This window comes from Grampus griseus, assembly GCF_964374135.1.
Source record: "Grampus griseus genome assembly, chromosome: 2".
NCBI lineage: Eukaryota > Metazoa > Chordata > Mammalia > Artiodactyla > Delphinidae > Grampus > Grampus griseus.
Window position 1 is genome coordinate 64,538,458 of NC_139018.1, and position 19,703 is coordinate 64,558,160.

At 43.1% G+C, this 19,703-nt stretch overlaps 1 protein-coding gene across 1 annotated transcript in view; it reads left to right on the top strand.

Annotated features, from left to right (window-relative positions):
- The first annotated feature begins 1,416 nt into the window (after window positions 1–1,416).
- The window catches only part of EGLN3 (egl-9 family hypoxia inducible factor 3), a 28,400-nt gene continuing 10,113 nt past the window's right edge, over window positions 1,417–19,703 (top strand). Inside the window, exon 1 of the mRNA XM_082647592.1 lies at window positions 1,417–2,074. Within this exon, the coding sequence (XP_082503718.1) occupies window positions 1,718–2,074 (357 nt within the window). The 5' untranslated portion in view covers window positions 1,417–1,717. The remainder of the gene's footprint in view (window positions 2,075–19,703) is intronic.

A 19,703-nucleotide genomic window follows, 5' to 3' on the forward strand; every position in this document is an offset into this window, starting at 1 on the left:
CGAAAGGTCATACCAAGGGTGCCCACTATCACCATCTCGGCAGAGGACCTCTTCCCTGTATAACTAGGAGTTTCACCAAGTTTCCCATGGACCACTTCTTCAGGTTCTTACTTGATGACCATGCGCCTCTGTCTGCTTCTTTCCATCAGTAGCAGCAGCGTGCCTTTCCTGTTCTGCTCTTTGTTCTTGACCCAGACTTCACTCCATTTCTCCTTTCATATTTCTCCTCTCAGATGAAGAAAAGAGAGGACTATGGGCAGGAGAATAAACGTGTAAACGCTGTAGGGGATTGTGTACAAAATGATACCTGAAAAACCTGTACATTCTCCTTCTTCTTCTTCACAAATGTTAATTGTACTTTTATCTTTTACTCAGTTTATTTAAACTAAAACACAGAGACAGCTCACCCATTTTTTTGTTGTTCAACTTTATATAAGCCCTAATGCATTGTAACTTACAACTTAATGTGAGAACTGTACATTCTTTTGTTCAACCTACATGAAGAGCCCAAGTGCAAACTGATGTAAAATTTAAAATGGCTTTGCACGCAATTTATGAATCTTTTTCTCTGGAGTCTGTTCTCTGGTGTTCGGTAGGAAAGGGAATTTAAAAAAAATTCATTAAGCAATCAGCTTACCTTTGGATAAGTAAAAAGTCTTGTGGGACATACCTGTGTTAGCTGTTACATGAGAATGTGGTGAATTTTGAAGGCAGACCTTCAGAACATCATATTTTAGTAGGAAACTTGAAAGATAAGTGGATGAAAACATTCAGCAAAGAAAAATACAGTATTTTTAGGATTCAGTGAGATATGACCCAGTATTTCTTCATTGTACGCACCCCCCTTCATTGAGCTCATGGGGCCTTGAAGATAGTAGGGGTCAGGGAGATGCTTGTTAATTTTATTTAAAATTGGATTCCTCCCAGTCTCTCAGTGTCTTTGCACCTCCCGACCTGGGTCAAACAGCAGAGGAAAGGGGAATAAGGTACCAGGTAAAGCTAAAACGAGACCATTGCTAAAATATTTGTTTGTTCCTGGGTTTATTATTTTATTCAAAAGCCTGGGAGGTGACCAGCCTAGAATGTGGCAGTAAACTGTGCTGTTAATCCATTTGCATTTTCGGAGTTGGGATACAGGTTTTCAAGTTTGTTATGGGATTTTATGCAAAACAATATGCAAATCGATGGCATTCTAAAAATGCCGTCTGTTCTCCAGCCCCTCTCCTGGTCACAAACAAGGGAGGCTGGCGCCGGGCTCGCCGGGCTCCTTGGGCAAGGGGTAAACCCTGCTGGGTGACGGGCCGGGGGGGAAGGGCTGTCCCGGAGGCGGTCCTGGGGCGGAGCCTGGGCGGGGCCCGTGACGCGCGGAGTCGGCCTGCTCAGGGGCTGGACCTCAGCCTCTCCCCGCCTGGGGCCGCCGCCGCGCCAGTGGTGGCTCCGCGTTTCCAAAAGGGGCCCTCCGACTCCTCGCTGGGCCAGTCCGGCGCTGAGTCGTGGAGCCCCGCACAGCTCCCGCTGGTCCCTGAACAGGATCCCTGCTCCCCAGAGTTGCGAGCAACTTTCCCCTCTCCCTGGTGCCGCGGTGGCTCGGGGACCGTGGCCGCCGCAGGTAGCTGAACTCCGGGCCACTCTCCTTGCGCCTCGGCTGAGCGCGCTCGCGGGTCGCTCTCTCTCCGGGTGCACGCTGGGGGTCCCCGAGCTCGGCTCTGCGGGCGAGATGCCCCTAGGACATATCATGAGGCTGGATCTGGAGAAGATCGCCCTGGAGTACATCGTGCCCTGTCTGCACGAGGTCGGCTTCTGCTACCTGGACAACTTCCTGGGCGAGGTGGTGGGTGACTGTGTCCTGGAGCGAGTCAAGCAGCTGCACTGCAACGGGGCCCTGCGGGACGGCCAGCTGGCCGGGCCCCGCGCCGGCGTCTCCAAGCGGCACCTGCGGGGCGACCAGATCACGTGGATCGGGGGCAACGAGGAAGGCTGCGAGGCCATCAGCTTCCTCTTGTCCCTCATCGACAGGCTGGTCCTGTATTGCGGGAGCCGGCTGGGCAAATACTACGTCAAGGAAAGGTCCAAGGTAGGACGCGCGCGGGTGCCCGGCCGCTGCTGCAGCCCGCGGGGACTGGGGACGTTTGGAGTCCGTGGTCTGTCGCCTTGGCAGGGCTGCAAGCCAACTTTAGTTTTTAACCAAGAAGCAAGAAGTCCGCCTGGTTCCCCCTACACCTCCCACTCCCCCGCCCCACGTTGGGACAGGTTATTAGAAACGTTATGTATGGTCCGAGACATGAGAACTCATGATCTTAAATGTCTACTTTCAAGTCACCTAATATTGCCCGTCAGCCCTTCATTGTGTTCAGAGGGGATTCCAGCGAAAGCACTTTTAGAGAATTCTAGAGACAGTGTCATTTCACAGTGTGGCATTTGGCTTGTGGAGTTTGGCAGGTGTGGGAAGAGTTTGACCTGTGAAGGAGTAAGGCTCATCACCATCACTTTCTAGTGTTGCCCTTGGCTTTCTGCGCCCAGGACATTATTTGATCATCCACTTGAGTTGAAAATTCTCTCCTGGTGCTGAGCCCCAGCCCCCTTTCCTAACTATCAATTGCTGGGGAGATCCACTGAGAACAACCAGTTAAGTGATCAGAAGAGGGTAGTCAAGTACCTCTGGAAAGAAACCATGTTTTTGTTCAGATGGCCAGCAGTCACTCCCTGGGTGGTAATTTTTCTTGGAAACATTTACAGGTAGATTGGCAGAAATATGGGAACGCGGAGTACCATGATATTTGTGCGTGTACGTTACGTTGGGATAGTCGAGCTACTCAGTATTTTCTACAAATGATAATCCAGCACGTTTTTCAGGGCAGTTCTGAGAGTGATTTCGTACCTCTTTTATTGTGGACTGGTCAAGGGGCACTCAGAACTGTAGACAAGTTTTACTTTAACACAGTGAGGCAAAACATACTAGCGTGAGAAGGAAGGTGAACATTCACCTATGTACTACTCTGTCACACTGTATGTAGTATTCCTCAATTTGTGATAAAACATACCATCGTTGTCTCATTTGTCCCGTAAACTAAGAGGAATACTTTTAATAAAGGGCAAGTGGTAAAGACTGGAAGTGTATAGAAATGAAGGGGTTGGATTGGGCGAGTGGAATAGAGAAGAGATTGCTGTATACCTTTCAAGCCAGGAGGACATGGTTAGAATATCTGAAAGCACTGTTTTTAATAGAGTGCAAATAAAGTAAATCTTAGAAGAAAATGCTGCTTCCTAAATTTTACTGTGATTAGGGGAAAATTCAGTTAGCCGGACTCTGTAGAAGATTGATGGTAAAGTGTTTCTTTACTCTTGTGGCATCGTTTTGGTGATGGAGTAGAAAGCCATTTGTCTTGATTAGTTTTGTTTTTGCACTTGTTTTTTAAATGACCGTACCTTTGGGATGGGGTCAGGAGGGGACCAGCTATCCTCAGTGTTGAAGAGGTGTACATAGCTTCAACCTAGAACAGCAGGTGGCTTCTTATCAGTTTTTTAGAGTTTCTTTTAAATTTTGGTGTTAGGAAATTCACCCCTAGCATTCTAGGAACAGAATTTGCTCTGAGGGAGGGAGATCAGAATTCGTTGATAGAGGTCACTAACATATTTGAAAGTTAAGTTTTTTTGGGTTTTGTTCTTATTTTAGCTTTGACTTAATGGACAATGATAGGGTTTTAAGCTAGAATTTAACTCCACAAATTGAATGAAAAACACTGTGTACGTCTGGGTAAGGAAAACTAAAAGATCTCTAGAGATGATTTTTCAATTATGGGTTATCATCTGGGTAGAACAAATAACTTTTCAGTTAACCCTTTCAGAAGGTGACTGTGAATTGAAAAGAGAAAATTCATCTTTTGTCCACTGAAGAGACATCTGCCCGTACCTTGGTTTCCAGCTTTCTTTTAGTGGTTTGGCACAAAGTTCTTTATTTCTGCCCTTTAGAAAAATCACCTCTAAATTGGGATATTCCTTGGGCAGCTAAAACCAAATGTAAACCAGGCTTGAGCAAACAATTATTATATGTACTCAAAAAAAAAAAGTTTGGTTTGTTTGTATAAAGAAGTCTCCTTAGGAATGTCTTGTAGCCCTGGGTCTCTTACTTGAAGTTCATTATTAAAGCATTGTAGAAACATATTCCATTTCTATATGATTTATATTAGTTCCACCTTAATTTAACCTTATTTACTTCTCTTCCCTCAACTGAGTGCCTTACTCTGTGCTGTTTCCCAGAGTAGTGATACGGACCCAGTTTCCTGCTCCATCCTCGAAGCAGGTATTCAGTAAAAACTAAATTATTAAAAGGTAGAATTTGTACATTTATTTTAAACATTTATTTGTAACTTTTTATTATGGAAATTTTCAAACATATATAAATGTAGAGAGGCTAGTATAATGAGCTCCTATCACCCATTTTCAACAATTGCCAATATATACATTTACATATTTTCGACCAGTTTTTTTTTAGGTACTTTACCTTTCTTGGTGTTATGCTTGTTAATCCTAATGAAATACTTTTTTTCCCTGAACTTTTAAAGGTCATTGAAGCAGGTAATAATGCTCTTTATCTCAATGAAACAATCGCAGAGGCATTGGAAATAGAATAGGAATATAGTGGACCTAAAATTGAAATTGTGGAAGGGTATGGAAAGAAATATTAAAGTGTTCCCCTCCCTGCCACAAAAGGTGTTAACTGATCAGAATTTATCTACCTCCGCTTTGTTGGAGAAAAATCCAAGGGTGTTGAGGACTCTGGGGCAGATGTTTCTATGATATACAGCAGTATGGTGCCCCCTAACTTCAAGCACAATCATTGCTTTCAGGCTATGAAAAGATTTCTTATCTGTTACTCCCTATTGGAGAACTTAGATCATATCCAAGATAAATATTGGTCCTAATTTGCTCCTTTTGCTTTGGCTGCCTAGATCTTGGACATGGCTGTTTTCCAGAGAATGTGTAATTTATAGGACCCAGAGTGCCTCTGCTTGCAGCAGAAGTTACTAACTCTAATAATAATAACTACCTTTTAATGAGCCGTTGGCTCCGCCTGGTACTGTGCTAAGCACTTTTCAGACACTGTCTGACAGTCTTCAGAACCATAATCTTCGGCAAATTGAGTAATGAAATCATTTGTCCAAGGACACGAAGTCAGCAGTAAATGCAGTTTGTCATAGGGGTTAGGGTCTTGGACTTGGGGTGACTAACCTTGTGGCCACAGGTAAGTTGCACAGTTTTCACCAAAGGTGAAATGAGAGAGAATACCTTAAAGCTTTGGCGGGGGAAGGAGCATGAAATAAGCCAGTGTACATAAAATTCTTAGCAGAATTCTGAGCCTTCATAAATGTTCTAAGAGGAGATTTGGGAGTCTAACCCAGGTCTGTCTGAGCCCAGAGTTTGTGTTGTTGACTCTTAGGCTCCTACTTACCCTCCTTTCCTTCCCTTGGCAAATGTTCACTCAGCATGGGGTACCGTGCAGGGGTGGGGATACAAAGGTGGACAGGCATCGGCCCTGCCCCCTAGAGCTTACATTCACGTGTACTTTTGAACTGTAGGATCCTCTAGCGCACACTTGATGATCCTCAAGCTTAAAAAAGAAAAAAGACAAAACCCAAACATTGAAGTGGGTCAGTTAAGTACACCTGAAGAAGAGAATGGAATGCTGTGCTAATGTTTTCCTACTGTTATTTGCAGGAAAAGCATTTGTTAACCAGCTTGGTTGTTAGGATCCCCAACTGGAGTAGCTGTGGATGATTGGGTTATGGGGGTTGTATCAGCAGGTCAATCCTCCCCTGGAAACTGTACAGGGAAATGATGAAACAGCAGTACGTTGTAGATAACAGAAAATATGTTACAAATGGTGGATTTGTTCCTTTGCTGCTAGAACAAGAACAGTTTTGGCCCTTCCTTCTCCTGTGATATCAGGAATATTCATGACTCGATGGAGCTTAGCATGGTTGTGAACAACTTTAGACAAACCTGGGGTAATGAATTTCAGAGATCAGGATCTCTCTCAGGACCCAAGTGCAAGAAATGCAAGTGGGGTTCACAGAAGCCTGAAACCATGAACCAGGAACTAGAAAGTCCTTAACGTCCAGGAGAGCTGGTGTGTTAGTTCTTTTCTCTGGTGCTCTATGGCCCCCATCTTTGCTTCTCTGCTTGTACTCTTTATTTCTAGCCCTCTCTACCTTCCGTCCAGCTTTTGAGCGCACAGCTCAAGATGGCTACCCCACAGTGGCCATCTCAGCCTCAGTTTGAGTTCAACAGAGACTTGACTAACATTCTAGAATCCCTGTTTTCATCCCCCCTGAGAGAGGACCTGTCAACCTTGGGTGGGGATGGTTTGGGAGGGCATGTGGAATCATACATCACAAATACAGTTGCCAGGGCCCATGAGAGGTGCAGTTCTTAGAGCATGGGGTTTGGGGACTAGGCATCATACATGGTGTCTCTGCAATTAAAGTCTTAAAAATTTATCTGTGAATAAGGTATTTTAGGGCTTCCCTGGTGGCGCAGTGGTTAAGAATCCGCCTGCCAATGCAGGCGACACGGGTTCGAGCTCTGGTCCAGGAAGATCCCACATGCCGCGTAGCAACTAAGCCCACGCGCCGCATCTCCTGAAGCCCACACACCGCATCTACTGAAGCCCGCGCGCTCTAGAGCCTGTGCTCTGCAACAAGAGAAGCCACCGTAATGAGAAGCCTGCGCACCGCAACAAAGCGTAGCCCCCGCTCGCTGCAACTAGAGAAAGCCCGCGCACAGCAATGAAGACCCAGTGCAGCCAAAAATAAATTAATTAATTAAAAAAAATAAGGTATTTTAGGGGGAGGAGTTTGAAGCACTGGAACATCTTTCTATAAGGATGTGAGAATTCTTAATAAAAGGTTTTGTATTTTAGCTCTTGGAAGAAGGAAATAATTTACAGAATACAGCCTCAGTGACAGTGAAGCAAGTTTCTCCATAGGGTGAGTTTTCATAGTGTTCTTTGTCTATTTTGTTGAATGACACTTGGGAACAAAGAAAAGAAGGTGCATATGTGTGTTTCCTTTATAATTTCTTTTGTTCAATTTTGGGCCACTGGCCACTCCACCACGACCTTGTCTGCTTGCAGTGAAGCGGGAAATCGGGGGTATCAATTTAATTTATTCATTCACAAATCATTAAATGCCTTGCACTGCGGTAGATCTGTACATGGATGGGAGAAAGGAGGTGGAAAGGGATGATAAAGGCACCTAAAGAAGTAAGCTGAAAGTTGAGTGGCGTGAAATGGTTGTCACCAACTTTGTTTTCTCTTTTTCTGGTTAAACAGACCAGTTTTACACTGATTAGTCATTTTTGTTTCTCTTCTTTGGGCTTTGTCCAAGTTCTCTGTTTACTTAACATGAAGTGACTAAAATAAGTGACCACAACTATTAGGACTTTAATAATAAAGGTTTTTGGAGCTAGGGAGGTATCAGAAATTGCATTTGTCCAATTCCTCAATCATTCAGCAATTAGGTGGTTTTTGTATTTGGAGCAATGAGGTCTTGCATAGGTCCTTGAGGAGAGATTGGAGTAGGTCTTGGGCTTGAGCAAAGTGCTTTAATAGAGAAGGGGCTACCTTGGTTGGGGTTGCTTCATAAGTCAGGTGGACTGGGAGACACGGTCGGTAGGTTAAGTCAGCTGCATCAGTGTCTTATTTGGGAATTTTTTTTTTTAAGGAAAAGAGGAAAGTTGCTCTACTTTATTAACTACTTTAAGCTAAAGAAAACTAGGGCTAGGATGTATGTAGCTTCTTAAAATCAATCATGGTTCTTTAATTTACCAGGAATATCTTAAAACAGTTGCTTATCTCATTTGTCCATCTGGCTCTTTTTTTGAAGAAATTAGAATATGTTCACCGTTTTCAGAATTATTTATGTGGAAAATAGGTGTTAAAATTCAGATGGCCAGTGGTTTATAATTTTTAAATATAATTCTGACTTAAAATTGATTAGCACCCATTCTTAGGTGGGAATTAAGTAGCCAATCTGTGCACTCGACTTGTGGGTATCATGAATTATTTCCCTTTCTGACCTTACTCAGCTCAAGCAAAATTTGTAAATTCTTCCCTGATTCCCAACTCTGGCTAGAAAATTTTCAGATTTTATAAATAACAGGCAGTCTTGGAGTTGCGTGTTACAAATCTATACTGAAAACGCACCGTGTCTGGGAGACTTCTCTGATGAGCTTAAAACTAGGGGTGGAGTTTAACCCATGATAAGCAGGTCGCATCTGAGAAGCATCCTAGCACTTGAGGATAAAGTTCAGAGGGCATCTCGCCTTTGGACCATGTTTGCTCAGTTTGGCAAGACCTCTGATTTTGACTCACCTTTGTGGCCTCCAGTAAATTAAATGACAGTTTGACCCATGTCTACTGAACACCAAGGAGCAGCTTGCAGGTTAGCACTACGGAGAAGGTTATTAACTCTTCGTTAATTATTATAGCTACAGACTTGATAATTCCTTTGTAGCAGCACTTTGTAGCTGTTAACTAATATTGCTCTAAGAAATGAGTGTCATTTTTCTCCAGTGTTTGTCAAATGCCCATGTCCTGACAGTAATGATAGTTCAGAGGTATTCTGCTGGGCAACTGCCAGGGGTGCCCAGTGGGTAGCTGAATCCAGAGACACTGGAATTGTAAATTCGACAGACAAATCATTTTATGATGCCAGACCGAGGAATTTGGCTTTGGCAGATTGCCAGGAGCCGTTGCTTTGGCTCAGATTCAGAACTATGTGTCTGTTTGCCAGGCAAGATTAGTTAGCTTGGTTCTTTATACGTAGAAATTTGTACCCTGTTTCCCTCGATTATTTCAATCTTAAACCAATATGGCTCTTACCTTAATTTTGTATCTTCTTTTGATATTGATTTATAGGTGAGTCCCTATTCTTGTTTTTGGTGAGCTGGTAGTGACTGAGTGTCATTTTTACCCCCTGCCTCTGCCCAGTCCCAGCCTTACAGACCCATGGGTTTGTAGCTGTGTAATGCAGGCTTTCACATCTTGTGTTGGTTTCATTTGGTTCCTACTTACTGAGTGTCCTCCATGTTCAGTACAATGTTAATACCTCCTTAAATCAAACTAATTTTATTTTTATTTTTTATACTTTTTTTTTTTGCGATACGCGGGCCTCTCACTGTTGTGGCCTCTCCCGTTGCGGAGCACAGGCTCCGGACGTGCAGGCTCAGCGGCCATGGCTCACGGGCCCAGCCGCTCTGCGGCATGGGGGATCTTCCCGGACCGGGGCACAAACCCGTGTCCCCTGCATCGGCAGGCGGACTCTCAACCACTGCACCACCAGGGAAGCCCTTTATTTTTATACAATTTTTAAAGGTTACTTTCCATTTACAGTTACTACGAAATATTGGCTATATTCCCCATGTTGTACAATATGTCCTTGAACCTGTCTTACACCCAATAGTTTGTACCTCCTACTCCCCCACTCCCATTTTGGCCCTGCCCCCCTCCCCGCTGGTGACCACTAGTTTGTTCTCTGTATCTGTGAGTCTGCTTTTGTTTTGTTATATTTGTCCACTTGTTGTATTTTTTAGATTTCACATACAAGTGATTCATATGGTATTTGTCTTTTTCCATCTGACTTATCTCACTTAGCATAATGCCCTCCAAGTCCATCCATGTTACTGCAAATGGCAAAATTTCGTTCATTATTATGGCTGAGTAGTATTCCATTGTATATATACCACATCTTCTTTATCCATTCATCTGTGGATGGACAGTTGGGTTGCTTCCATATATTGGCTGTTGTAAAGAATGCTGCTATGAACGTTGAGGTTCATGTATCTTTTCAAAGTAGTATTTTCATTTTCTTTGGACATATACCCAGGAGTGGAATTGCTGGGTCATATGGTAGTTCTATTTTTAGTCAAACCAATTTTTCATTCTTTTGGAGATGCAATGATCACTGTTTCTCAAGTTCTGGAGTAAATGTACCTATCTCATATTAACTTTTATTTTTGTTTCCAAAATGAAGCCAAAATAATATCACCATATAAAAATAATTCCAAAATACAGAGATTCAAAGAATATGATAGTAGTCTTGATTATTTGCCAGTGGGAAGAAGACAAATGGAAAAACACAATTCCAGGTGGCAGTGACATCTAGTTTTGGTTCTCTTAGGGCAACTTGAAGTTGTTTTGAAGTATTCAGGATAATACTCTTCTTTCTGAACATTGCTTGGAAGTAAAGAGACACTGTTTTAAACAGTCTGAACATTTGGGGGGAGCTTGCTCTGTGTTCTCCAGACAAATAGATCACAGATCCTGCCTGTGCCCCTCCCTCCACATCCCCTCCCAGTTCTACTTATCTGTCTAGTCAAACCTGAGGGACTATTACTTAGAAATCTCAATACCTCACACAAAGTTGGCAGTGAGTCTTGTTTTTTTTTTTTTTTTGGATGGCTTCTTTCCTATTTATATTGTTTTGCAGTTTAATTTGATTGTTTGGAGTAGGTAAACAAAACTGTTTTAAACGTTGAAGGTTCATTCAGGAACGTGCAATATTATTGCTCAAAATTTGGCTCTTTTGTGCTGTTTTGGCTTTTTGAGGGTTTTTTTTAGGCTCCCTGTGGAACCTTAAGTTTTGTCTTTTTTTAAAAAACTAAATTTTGTTTCTCTTTCACAGTAGAAATCCTTGAGGAGGGAAGTATTTTAAAGATACCTACTTTAATCAGAAATCACCTGCTCTGGGCTTCCCTGGTGGCGCAGTGGTTGAGAGTCCACCTGCCGACGCAGGGGACACGGGTTCGTGCCCCGGTCCGGGAAGATCCCACATGCCGCGGAGCGGCTGGGTCCGTGAACCATGGCCGCTGAACCTGCGCGTCCGGAGCCTGTGCTCCGCAACGGGAGAGGCCACAGCAGTGAGAGGCCTGCGTACAGCAAAAAAAAAAAAAAAAAAAGAGAGCAATCACCTGCCCTTGGTTCTTGTTCTCCTTGTGATCCATTTTAATGAGCTTTGCCGGTGTTAAGCAGTGTAAAACCCAACGCTAATCAAGCAGTCTCCATGCTTAAAAAAACAAAACCAAAAACACACCCAACCGTGCTCTCTCCCCATTGTCCACCGTATATGTTGTGAATTTAGCGTGCCATTTAAGACCCTCCACGTCTGACCCCATCTGACCTTTCTACATTTAATCTCCCACTGACAGCCTTCCTTCCCTCCAGATCCCTGAAGTGCTAGAAACGGATTTGCCGGGCAAACCAAGCTTCCTCATTGTCTTCTCCTCAAAAATCCATCCTCCTGCCTTCTCCGTGAAGTTCCCTTCTGCTTCCTAGAACTCTGTGGGTGGCTCAACCCGGGCCACCCCAGTAGATTTATTTCTTTGCTGCTTACCCTGCCTGCCCCTTATGTACCTATAAATTCTTTGAAGGCAGAGACTATTAAGGTTGATATATATTTTTAGTGCCTCCAGTAGTCCTTTACTGTTGACTTAATTTCATCTTTAAAAGGAACTTTGATTTTAAGGATGTCAGGGTGTCAAAAAAAATAGCTATAAATATATATATATATATTTTTTAGAAATTTCATGTAATGTCTGAAACATTTATATTAACGTATTTCCATACAAATAACCTAAAGAAAGTTTAGTATTTGTTGGTTTTTTTTGTTTGTTTGGTTTTTTATACTGCAGGTTCTTATTAGTCATCAATTTTATACACAGCAGTGTACACATGTCAATCCCAGTCTCCCAATTCAGCACACCACCATCCCCACCCCACCGCGGTTTCCCCCCCTTGGTGTCCATACATTTGTTCTCTACATCTGTGTCTTAACTTCTGCCCTGCAAACCGGTTCATCTGTACCATTTTTCTAGGTTCCACATACATGCGTTAATATACGATATTTGTTTTTCTCTTTCTGACTTACTTCACTCTGTATGACAGTGTCTAGATCCATCCACGTCTCAACAAATGACTCAGTTTCGTTCCTTTTTATGGCTGAGTATATATATACCACATTCCGTTGTATATATGTACCACAACTTCTTCATCCATTCGTGCTATAAATATTTTGTTAGGCCAAAAAAGAAAAAAGAGAAAGAAAGGTTTTACAACTTCTTCCCTAATTTGGTGCTAAAGGGTTTAACTATTTTATTACATTAACAGGCTGTGAGGGACCATCTCAAAGGAGGGACTTTGGCTTTGTAAGGTTTTTTTTTCTTAGTTCTGATACTCTATGCTTGGCCCTAGAAAGTACCAAGTCACATCAGATCCTGGCAGCTCATACTTAGAGGTCTGCCTCAGAGAAGCCCGGGACCATGAGACTAGGACCCTGGCTTCTGGTCCTTGCTCAGACCCTGGCAGGCAGCATCTCAGGACCTTAATCTCCACTTCTTTAGGAACAAGGTCGATTTTTATTTTTGTATTTGAACTTAATTTGGTCAGTACCTTATTAGGCACTGGGGTGGACGTTTTACATTTTATTTTGTCTCGCTGTGATCTTTGGCAAGTCAGTTCTCTGAGCCTCACTGTCATCTATAACATGGGTCCAATAATATAAATCTACCTCCATATGATAAGGAATTCAATGAAAATTGAGACTATAATTTTATTTGAGAGGGCAAATAGGTGCTTTCAGTGCCTCTGATTGGATTCCTGAAGAAGAGATCTGACTCTATCCACAGTCACACACCCCAGCGCTGACAGGACAGTAATCCTCAACAATGCTACAGAGTTGCACTTGGAATGTTTCCTGCCAGTTTCAGGAATCGCGATGCAGAGGCTGTGCCAGAAACTGCCCTATAGGAATTCCTCTCACTTCCTGCTCTACCCACCACCGCCTGTTCTCCAAGGTAACTAGTGCAGGTGACTAATTCTAATTCCCCTTGACCTTTTATTATTTAGGGTGAGGCATTGCACGAAGACTCTTGCTTTGCCACAGCAGCAGCAGCAGCATCTGGGAACATGCTGTAAATGCATGTTCTTGAGCTTCTCCCCAAACCCAGTGAATCAGAAGCTCACAAGTCCTCCAGGCAATTCTCATACAGGCTGAAGTTTGAGAACCACAGAATAAAATGAATATGAGGAGGCTAAATGGGGATGGTGCTCTATCTTCTTAGAGTTTCTCTATCAGTGAGAAAATCAGCGTTCCATCAGTTGATCAGATCTGAGCTTATTGAGCGCTAAAACTAAAACATGCAAGTGTTTTTGTTTCATTTGGGAAATTTTTGAGAAAAACACATTAACATGTTAAGTACACACACACACACACACACACAACACACACAATTTTTCTATTATTTTTTCCAATAAAAGTTAATTTTCCAGGGGCTTCCCTGCTGGCACAGTGGTTGAGAGTCCGCCTGCCGATGCAGGGGACACGGGTTCGTGCCCCGGTCCGGGAGGATCCCACATGCCGCGGAGCGGCTGGGCCCGTGAGCCATGGCCGCTGAGCCTGTGCGTCCGGAGCCTGTGCTCCACAACGGGAGAGGTCACAACAGTGAGAGGCCCGCGTACCGCCAAAAAAAAAAAAAAAAAAGTTAATTTTCCAGAACCAGAATTGGAGTATAATTTGGAACTGTTTCTCTCCTGTTGCGTTGAATGGAGGGGAACAATCTTTGTTAATATCTGCGCAGTATTGCTCCCCTGTATCCTACAGCCTGGCAAGGAGTGCAAGCTCAAGGCACCAGGGAGAACAAGAAAGCATCATAGTGATTTGGGGTGAGAACAAACTGGAAAAGAGCAGATGATTCTGTCAGTATTGAGTATCTGTTATGCGCTCACTGAACACCACAGAAGCCTAGGGTTTTCTGACCCTCTAGGGTAAGATGGCTGAGGTGTGGGACTCTTTGGGGAAGGAAAGCCGAAAACCGAATCCAGCTTGACTGTAATCGAAGGTTTTACTGGGTAGAGATTGGAGAGTAGCTGGCACTTGCCTTTTCCTACTTCTGCGTGGAGGGCTTTGGTTGCCCAGTTAATATCGTTTGCGCCTCTATTTGATAAGCCATGATAATCGTCTGAGAATCCTTTGTTGTGTTATCTTGAAGGAAGACAATTTCATTCGTGGTCACTCTGGAAATAATTGCACCTGTTTTCAGTGAACAACTTTTTCCTGATATTGTAGAAGCAGTGTTTAGCAGTGGGAAGACCATGCTTGGTTCTATAATGTCCCGTTAAGTTACTTTTTGTCTCTCCCAATTTCCACGTTCGTAAAATGGGGCTCCTCTTGGAGCCCCATCTTGAAGGGACATAGGTACAATTATATTCACCATCGCTGCCCCCTAGACTCAGAGCCAGGCAACTCCTTTATTTCTAGCCCCCTTGCTGCTCCCCAAAGTATTTTATACATTTCTCTCAGAAGAACCTTTTACTTTTCATGTGTCTGAGTGGTCCTCTAGATATCACCCCTCCTGTAAGCCATAGTGGGTCTGTATCCAGCGTATTCTAATTCACTTGATATTAGAAAGTTCTGTACTCAGTGAATTCTAATTAATGTGGTAGTAGTGGAGTTAAGAATCTCCTGAATAAGCTTTGCACCTGAGTAAGGAAAATTTGTCTCATCCCTGGGATTCCTCGGAGTTTACCAGGTGCCTTCCCAAGGGAAATACACTTTTGTATTTCCTTTAAAGTTTTTTCTTAATTGGTCATTTGCTTTCTGACTTTGAAAAAGTCTGAAAACCTTGGCTGGTGTTCACCTGAGCGAAAAGGAAAGGTCCTGGAGAGGCTGACTTCCTTCCACAGACCCCGAGGTAAGGGGAAGAGCAGCCTGGGGAGAAGACGGATCACTGACCAACTGCATCCCAGTCAGATATGGGGCTACAGAGCTTAGAGTTGGCTTGAGTTTGTCCTGCAGTGGGAATAACCAATCAAAGGCACCTTGGACAACTAGTGTTTCGCTGCAGGACTGTCAGTTTCCTTTGCTCTCGGCTTTTGTTGAAATACAACCCCACCTGCACCCTACCCCCTACCCCCTTGACTGCCCTGGAGCTTTTAGTTCACAGACTCAACACCAAGGACACTCTATTTTTCTTTCTTTCTTTTTGCATTTTGTGATTTTCTATCACTATGGCAAGGGTGATAGGTGAGGGTGAGAAGTCAAATACTTCAAGAAGAACCGAAGATCTTAGTTCTCTCAAAAAAGAGGTGAACCGGTTAATGTTAGACAAAGGATAAGCTGCGCGGGTAAAGCGTGAGGTCACTCTGCGGCCAGACTAACTGGCTTTGAAAAGGCCGGGTACCTAAACTCCTCGTGCCTCGGTTTCCTCATTTGTAAAATGGAGATAATAATGGTTCCTGCCTCATGGAGCTGTTATGAATATTGAATGAGGTAATATTTGGGAGGCACATAGAACAGTGTCAGGCACGTACACATGTTTGTTCAGTAAATAAATGTGCCTCCCGAGTTTCATGAGTTCTAGTTCTGACTTGCTGTGTGTCATTCCTTTCGTTCAGCAGATATATTTTTCTAAGTGCTGAAATCCAAATGTGAATGTAAGATCTGGTTTCCTAGAAAGTTCTTTAACTTTTTCTTTTTCCAACATAGTTACCTTGTCCCACGTTAAGACTCCTCAGAGCGACTGGGAATTGCAAGTAAAGTGTTTCCTGGTTTCTCTTAAGAACGTTGCTTCAAGGCATTTTTCTTGACATGTTTTGATTGGTAACTATATATTTTTTGTATATTACTCAATAAAATCTTGTCTTACCAACTGTATTTAAGTTATCATGGCTTCCCTCAAGTATTTTAGGATTCATTCCAGATGAGAATTTAAAGCCGACCATATTTAATTCTCTGACAATCCTGTGGTCACAGACATTCTTTGTTTCTATTCGGCTCAAGCCTTTAGAGAGCTACATGTAAAGTTTTATTTACTGATAAGTCTGTTTCTCACATCAAAGGAAGTTAAACGTCCCTACCCCCATATTGCCGTAAGGATTACTCTTGAATTTGTTTTTCTATAGGAATAAGGTAACTTCTAGGTCAATATGATAACTTCCAGGGTTAATGACTTCTACCGAAGACTTGTGGGCAGGGTGACTCAGGGCAGGTGACCGCTGCTCACCTTCCCCTTAACCCGGAAATTAAATGAGAGAATATGTGTAAATTGCCACCTGAAATGCTCCCTGGCTTCATGGGTCTTCCGGAAATGGCAGTTGTTAACGATTTGAGGAAAGGCAGCGGAATGGATACGGTTAAATGCCTGTGTTAATGTCCCCAACCCAGGGCCTGGCTGACTTCTGCGGATTTCATAATTGCAAGGAAGCCCTTACTGAGTACATTTCTCTGGTGACTGGGGTAGTGATGGGGGAGGGCTTTCCCGTGCCGGTTCCCTCCGCGGGCTGCCGGGCTGTGTGCTCGGGTGTGGGCCGGCTGCCACCCTCACGCAGCGCACGTAGCCCTGTCACTCAGCCGTCACCCCGCTGGCCGGGAGCCAGGCCTCTGCGGGAAGCGCCGCCTTCCCAAACCCAAACAGCCTGTATTGCTGTGTCGATGTTCCGGGGCCTGTTTACTGTGCTTAATTGCAGGACTCTGCTTGAATCCCCTCCAAGGAGAGGAATTAAGCAGAATTCGAATAGGAGTGACAATAGTCTCTTAAATTCCTGGCCTCTGAGAGTTTCAGTGGCTTCTGGGGAAGGGTGATTCATTCAAGTTCAGGGTGATTTACTCAGGTTCATGCACGAAGTACAGGATCCCCTGAAATAGAATCTTGATCTCGTTCAGTTAGACCTTCCAAGGCCGTGAATCCTTTGTGACCTTATGCATGCGTGTGTGTGTGTGTGTGTGTGTGTGCATCTATGCATATTTCTGAGAGTGGGTGTGGGAGCCCAGCTCTTTAATGTAAGAATCTCAAGGAGCTAAGAGAACTGAGTAGAAGGTTTCAGAGTCTTGATAGTTGTTGATAGTTGGTTGAATGATCCCAAAGTTAGGATCAAGTTCATAGTAAAGAGGGGCATTGATGAAAAAGGTCTCCCCGAGGACAGGTTTTCAGGTGAATATGGTAAATTCCCTGCCCTTCTAGGCAGGATGCTCTTGCCTGATCAGGAGGAACCAGCAGGCCTACTTCACCAGAGCAACTGAGAGTTGCTTATATCAATAACTTCTGATTTTTCATTTTCAGAATTACTGAAGCTCCTGCATTTCAGCAAAGTTCAGGTATGGGGGCATAATGATTATTGCTCTAAATTGGAGGTGAGGTTATATGTGGCAGAGTTCTGGGTACGTGGGTTCAGGGAGAGGAATTTTTAGTGTGGATTTAGGGCGCACGAGGAAGGCAGAAGTTCCCAGGATAGAAACAGAATAGTAGAAGACATTTTAGTGAAAAACTTGGGGTTCGTTTTCAAGATTACTTACCTGATGGATATTAACTGTCTGATGTTCTGAATCTTCTGAATTGTGTGGTCAGATGCTGAAACTTTGGGAAGGGGAACGTGGTAGCTGGACACAACTCTTGCTTTTGCCCACCAAAAGCATACTTCCCATTTCTCCCTCATTTCGTTACATCAGTCTTTAACTAGGGCACTAGGAGGAAGGAACTAGCTAGGCTTGCTCTTAACTAACAAGACAGATAACAAGCAAGATGCCAAGATAACTAGTGACAGTTTGCACACTTGTTTCCTTAAAGTGCCTACATTATCTCCAGCTAATTTCTTTATGCCAATCTAGATGACATGAGAATGAATATAAAGACTCTAAAGCCCTTTTTCTGCTTATGAGCTGTTCATCATCACACTGAGAGCTTGCCTTGTTGTAAGAGGCTGGCCGCAAGGTGAACTCGTGTTTAGTGACATTTTCTTGAAACTGTTGAAGAAAGCTTTGCATAGTTGCAACTATGTTGTAAAGATGCGTTGTAAATATTGTAGGAATTTAAGTGATTTAGGTAATATATATATATTTTTTTAAATTTTTATTGAAATATAGTTGATTTACAATATTATGTTAGTTTCAAGTGTACAGCAAAGTGATTCTCTTACACACACATACACACACACACACATATTCTTTTTTAGATTCTCTTCCATTATAGGTTCTTACAAGATATTGAGTAGAGTTCCCTGTGCTATGCAGTGCGTGCTTGTTGGTTATCTATTTTATATATAGTCGTGTGTATATTTTAATCCTAGACTCCTAATTTATCCCCCACCCCTTTCCCCTTTGGTAACCATAAGTTTGTTTTCTATGTCTATGAGTCTATCTCTGTTTGGTAAATAAGTTCATTTGTATCATTTTTTTAAGATTCCACATGGAAGTGATATCATAGGATTTTTGTCCGATTTAGGTAATATAAACCGGACCCATTTCTGACCAGAAAACTTCAGCTTTTCCATTTGCTTAGCTGTTTTTCCAGGCTAAACAAGGTGCATGGCCTTGTGTATTTCTTCTCAAGTCTTTACACATCTAATACTCTATGTGGTTAGTGTCTTATGGTAAAGAGAGGAGGGATCCTGGGCCCCCATTGCTATATCCAGAGCGGATGTGGGGGAAGGACTTGAGGGGAGAGAGGTTTGGCAGAGGCCTGTGCAATGTGGATGGCACTGAAGGATGAAGGATACATCTGAGCCTGGTAAAGAGAAATGGGGAAGGTGCCTCCTTGTAGCTCAGGAAGTAACACAGAGTAGCTTGATCTCTTGGGAGAGCCTCAGCCAGTGATCTCAAAATCCAGCCTGATATGTTTTTTTGTGGCCCTGATTTAACAATCGGGATAAAAAGTATACAGGAGAGTTTACATACAAATCCGGTTCAGTTCCCTGCTACTGTCCTAAAATCTGAAGATTTTGTAACACCGGCCCCTCATTGCCAAGGTTAGAAAAGTCCCTAGTTGTAGTTAGCATAGTACACACTCTAGAGTTTTGACACATATATACCTGGTTGGCTTCAATTTTTTATGTTACTTGCAAGGGCCACAGGCTATATGAGTTTGCCAGCCCTGGGTTCAAAGCTACAAAGCACTTAGGTAGGATCGGATCCCTGAAGGGGAGACATTCTGAAGCCCCAGTGGAGGGGAAGACAAAAACATGCACATCATCAGTTTTACAAATAGCTGACATTAAGCAGCATTTAGTGTGTGCCAGGCCTTGCACTGTTTTACACGGATTATCACCGTCAATCCTCATAAACCCATTTTTCAGATGAGAAAACTGAGGTGTGAAGAGGTTAAGTACAGGTTATTCTGTGTTTAGGTTACATTTTATTAAAATATGCTTTGCTAGGGACCGTTCGTAATTCAATACAAATCCTTACCAAGATTGGCTGGTATTTCTGCTTCACAGTTAGAGGGGCCTAGCATTTGGCCGTGGACCAAAATACCAGTTTAAAGGTCACTCAGCCTGGCAGCTTTGAAGTTATGCTATTCTTGACAAATCTTTAAAAATGGTTTCATATTTATTGCAAATTTGGTAAGTAAAATAAGACTTGATTACTATTTTAATTTGCTGAGTTAAACTTTATGTAAAACGTCACTCTCTTTTTTAAGATCAAGTCATACTAGTGACTGACGCTGAAGTCATGAGTGATGTAAAATACGTTTCTATGAAACATCTATGTTGTTGATGGTTTTTAGAGAAGTGGTGAATCTGAGTGGAGGCTGGGATGGGACAGATGTGTCCCCTTCCCACCCATGAATGACAGTGGAGGTCAATGATGCCAGCTTTTTGAAATGGTGTATATATGCGATCAAACTTGTTTCAATTAAGAACATTCTGTTTAGGCACT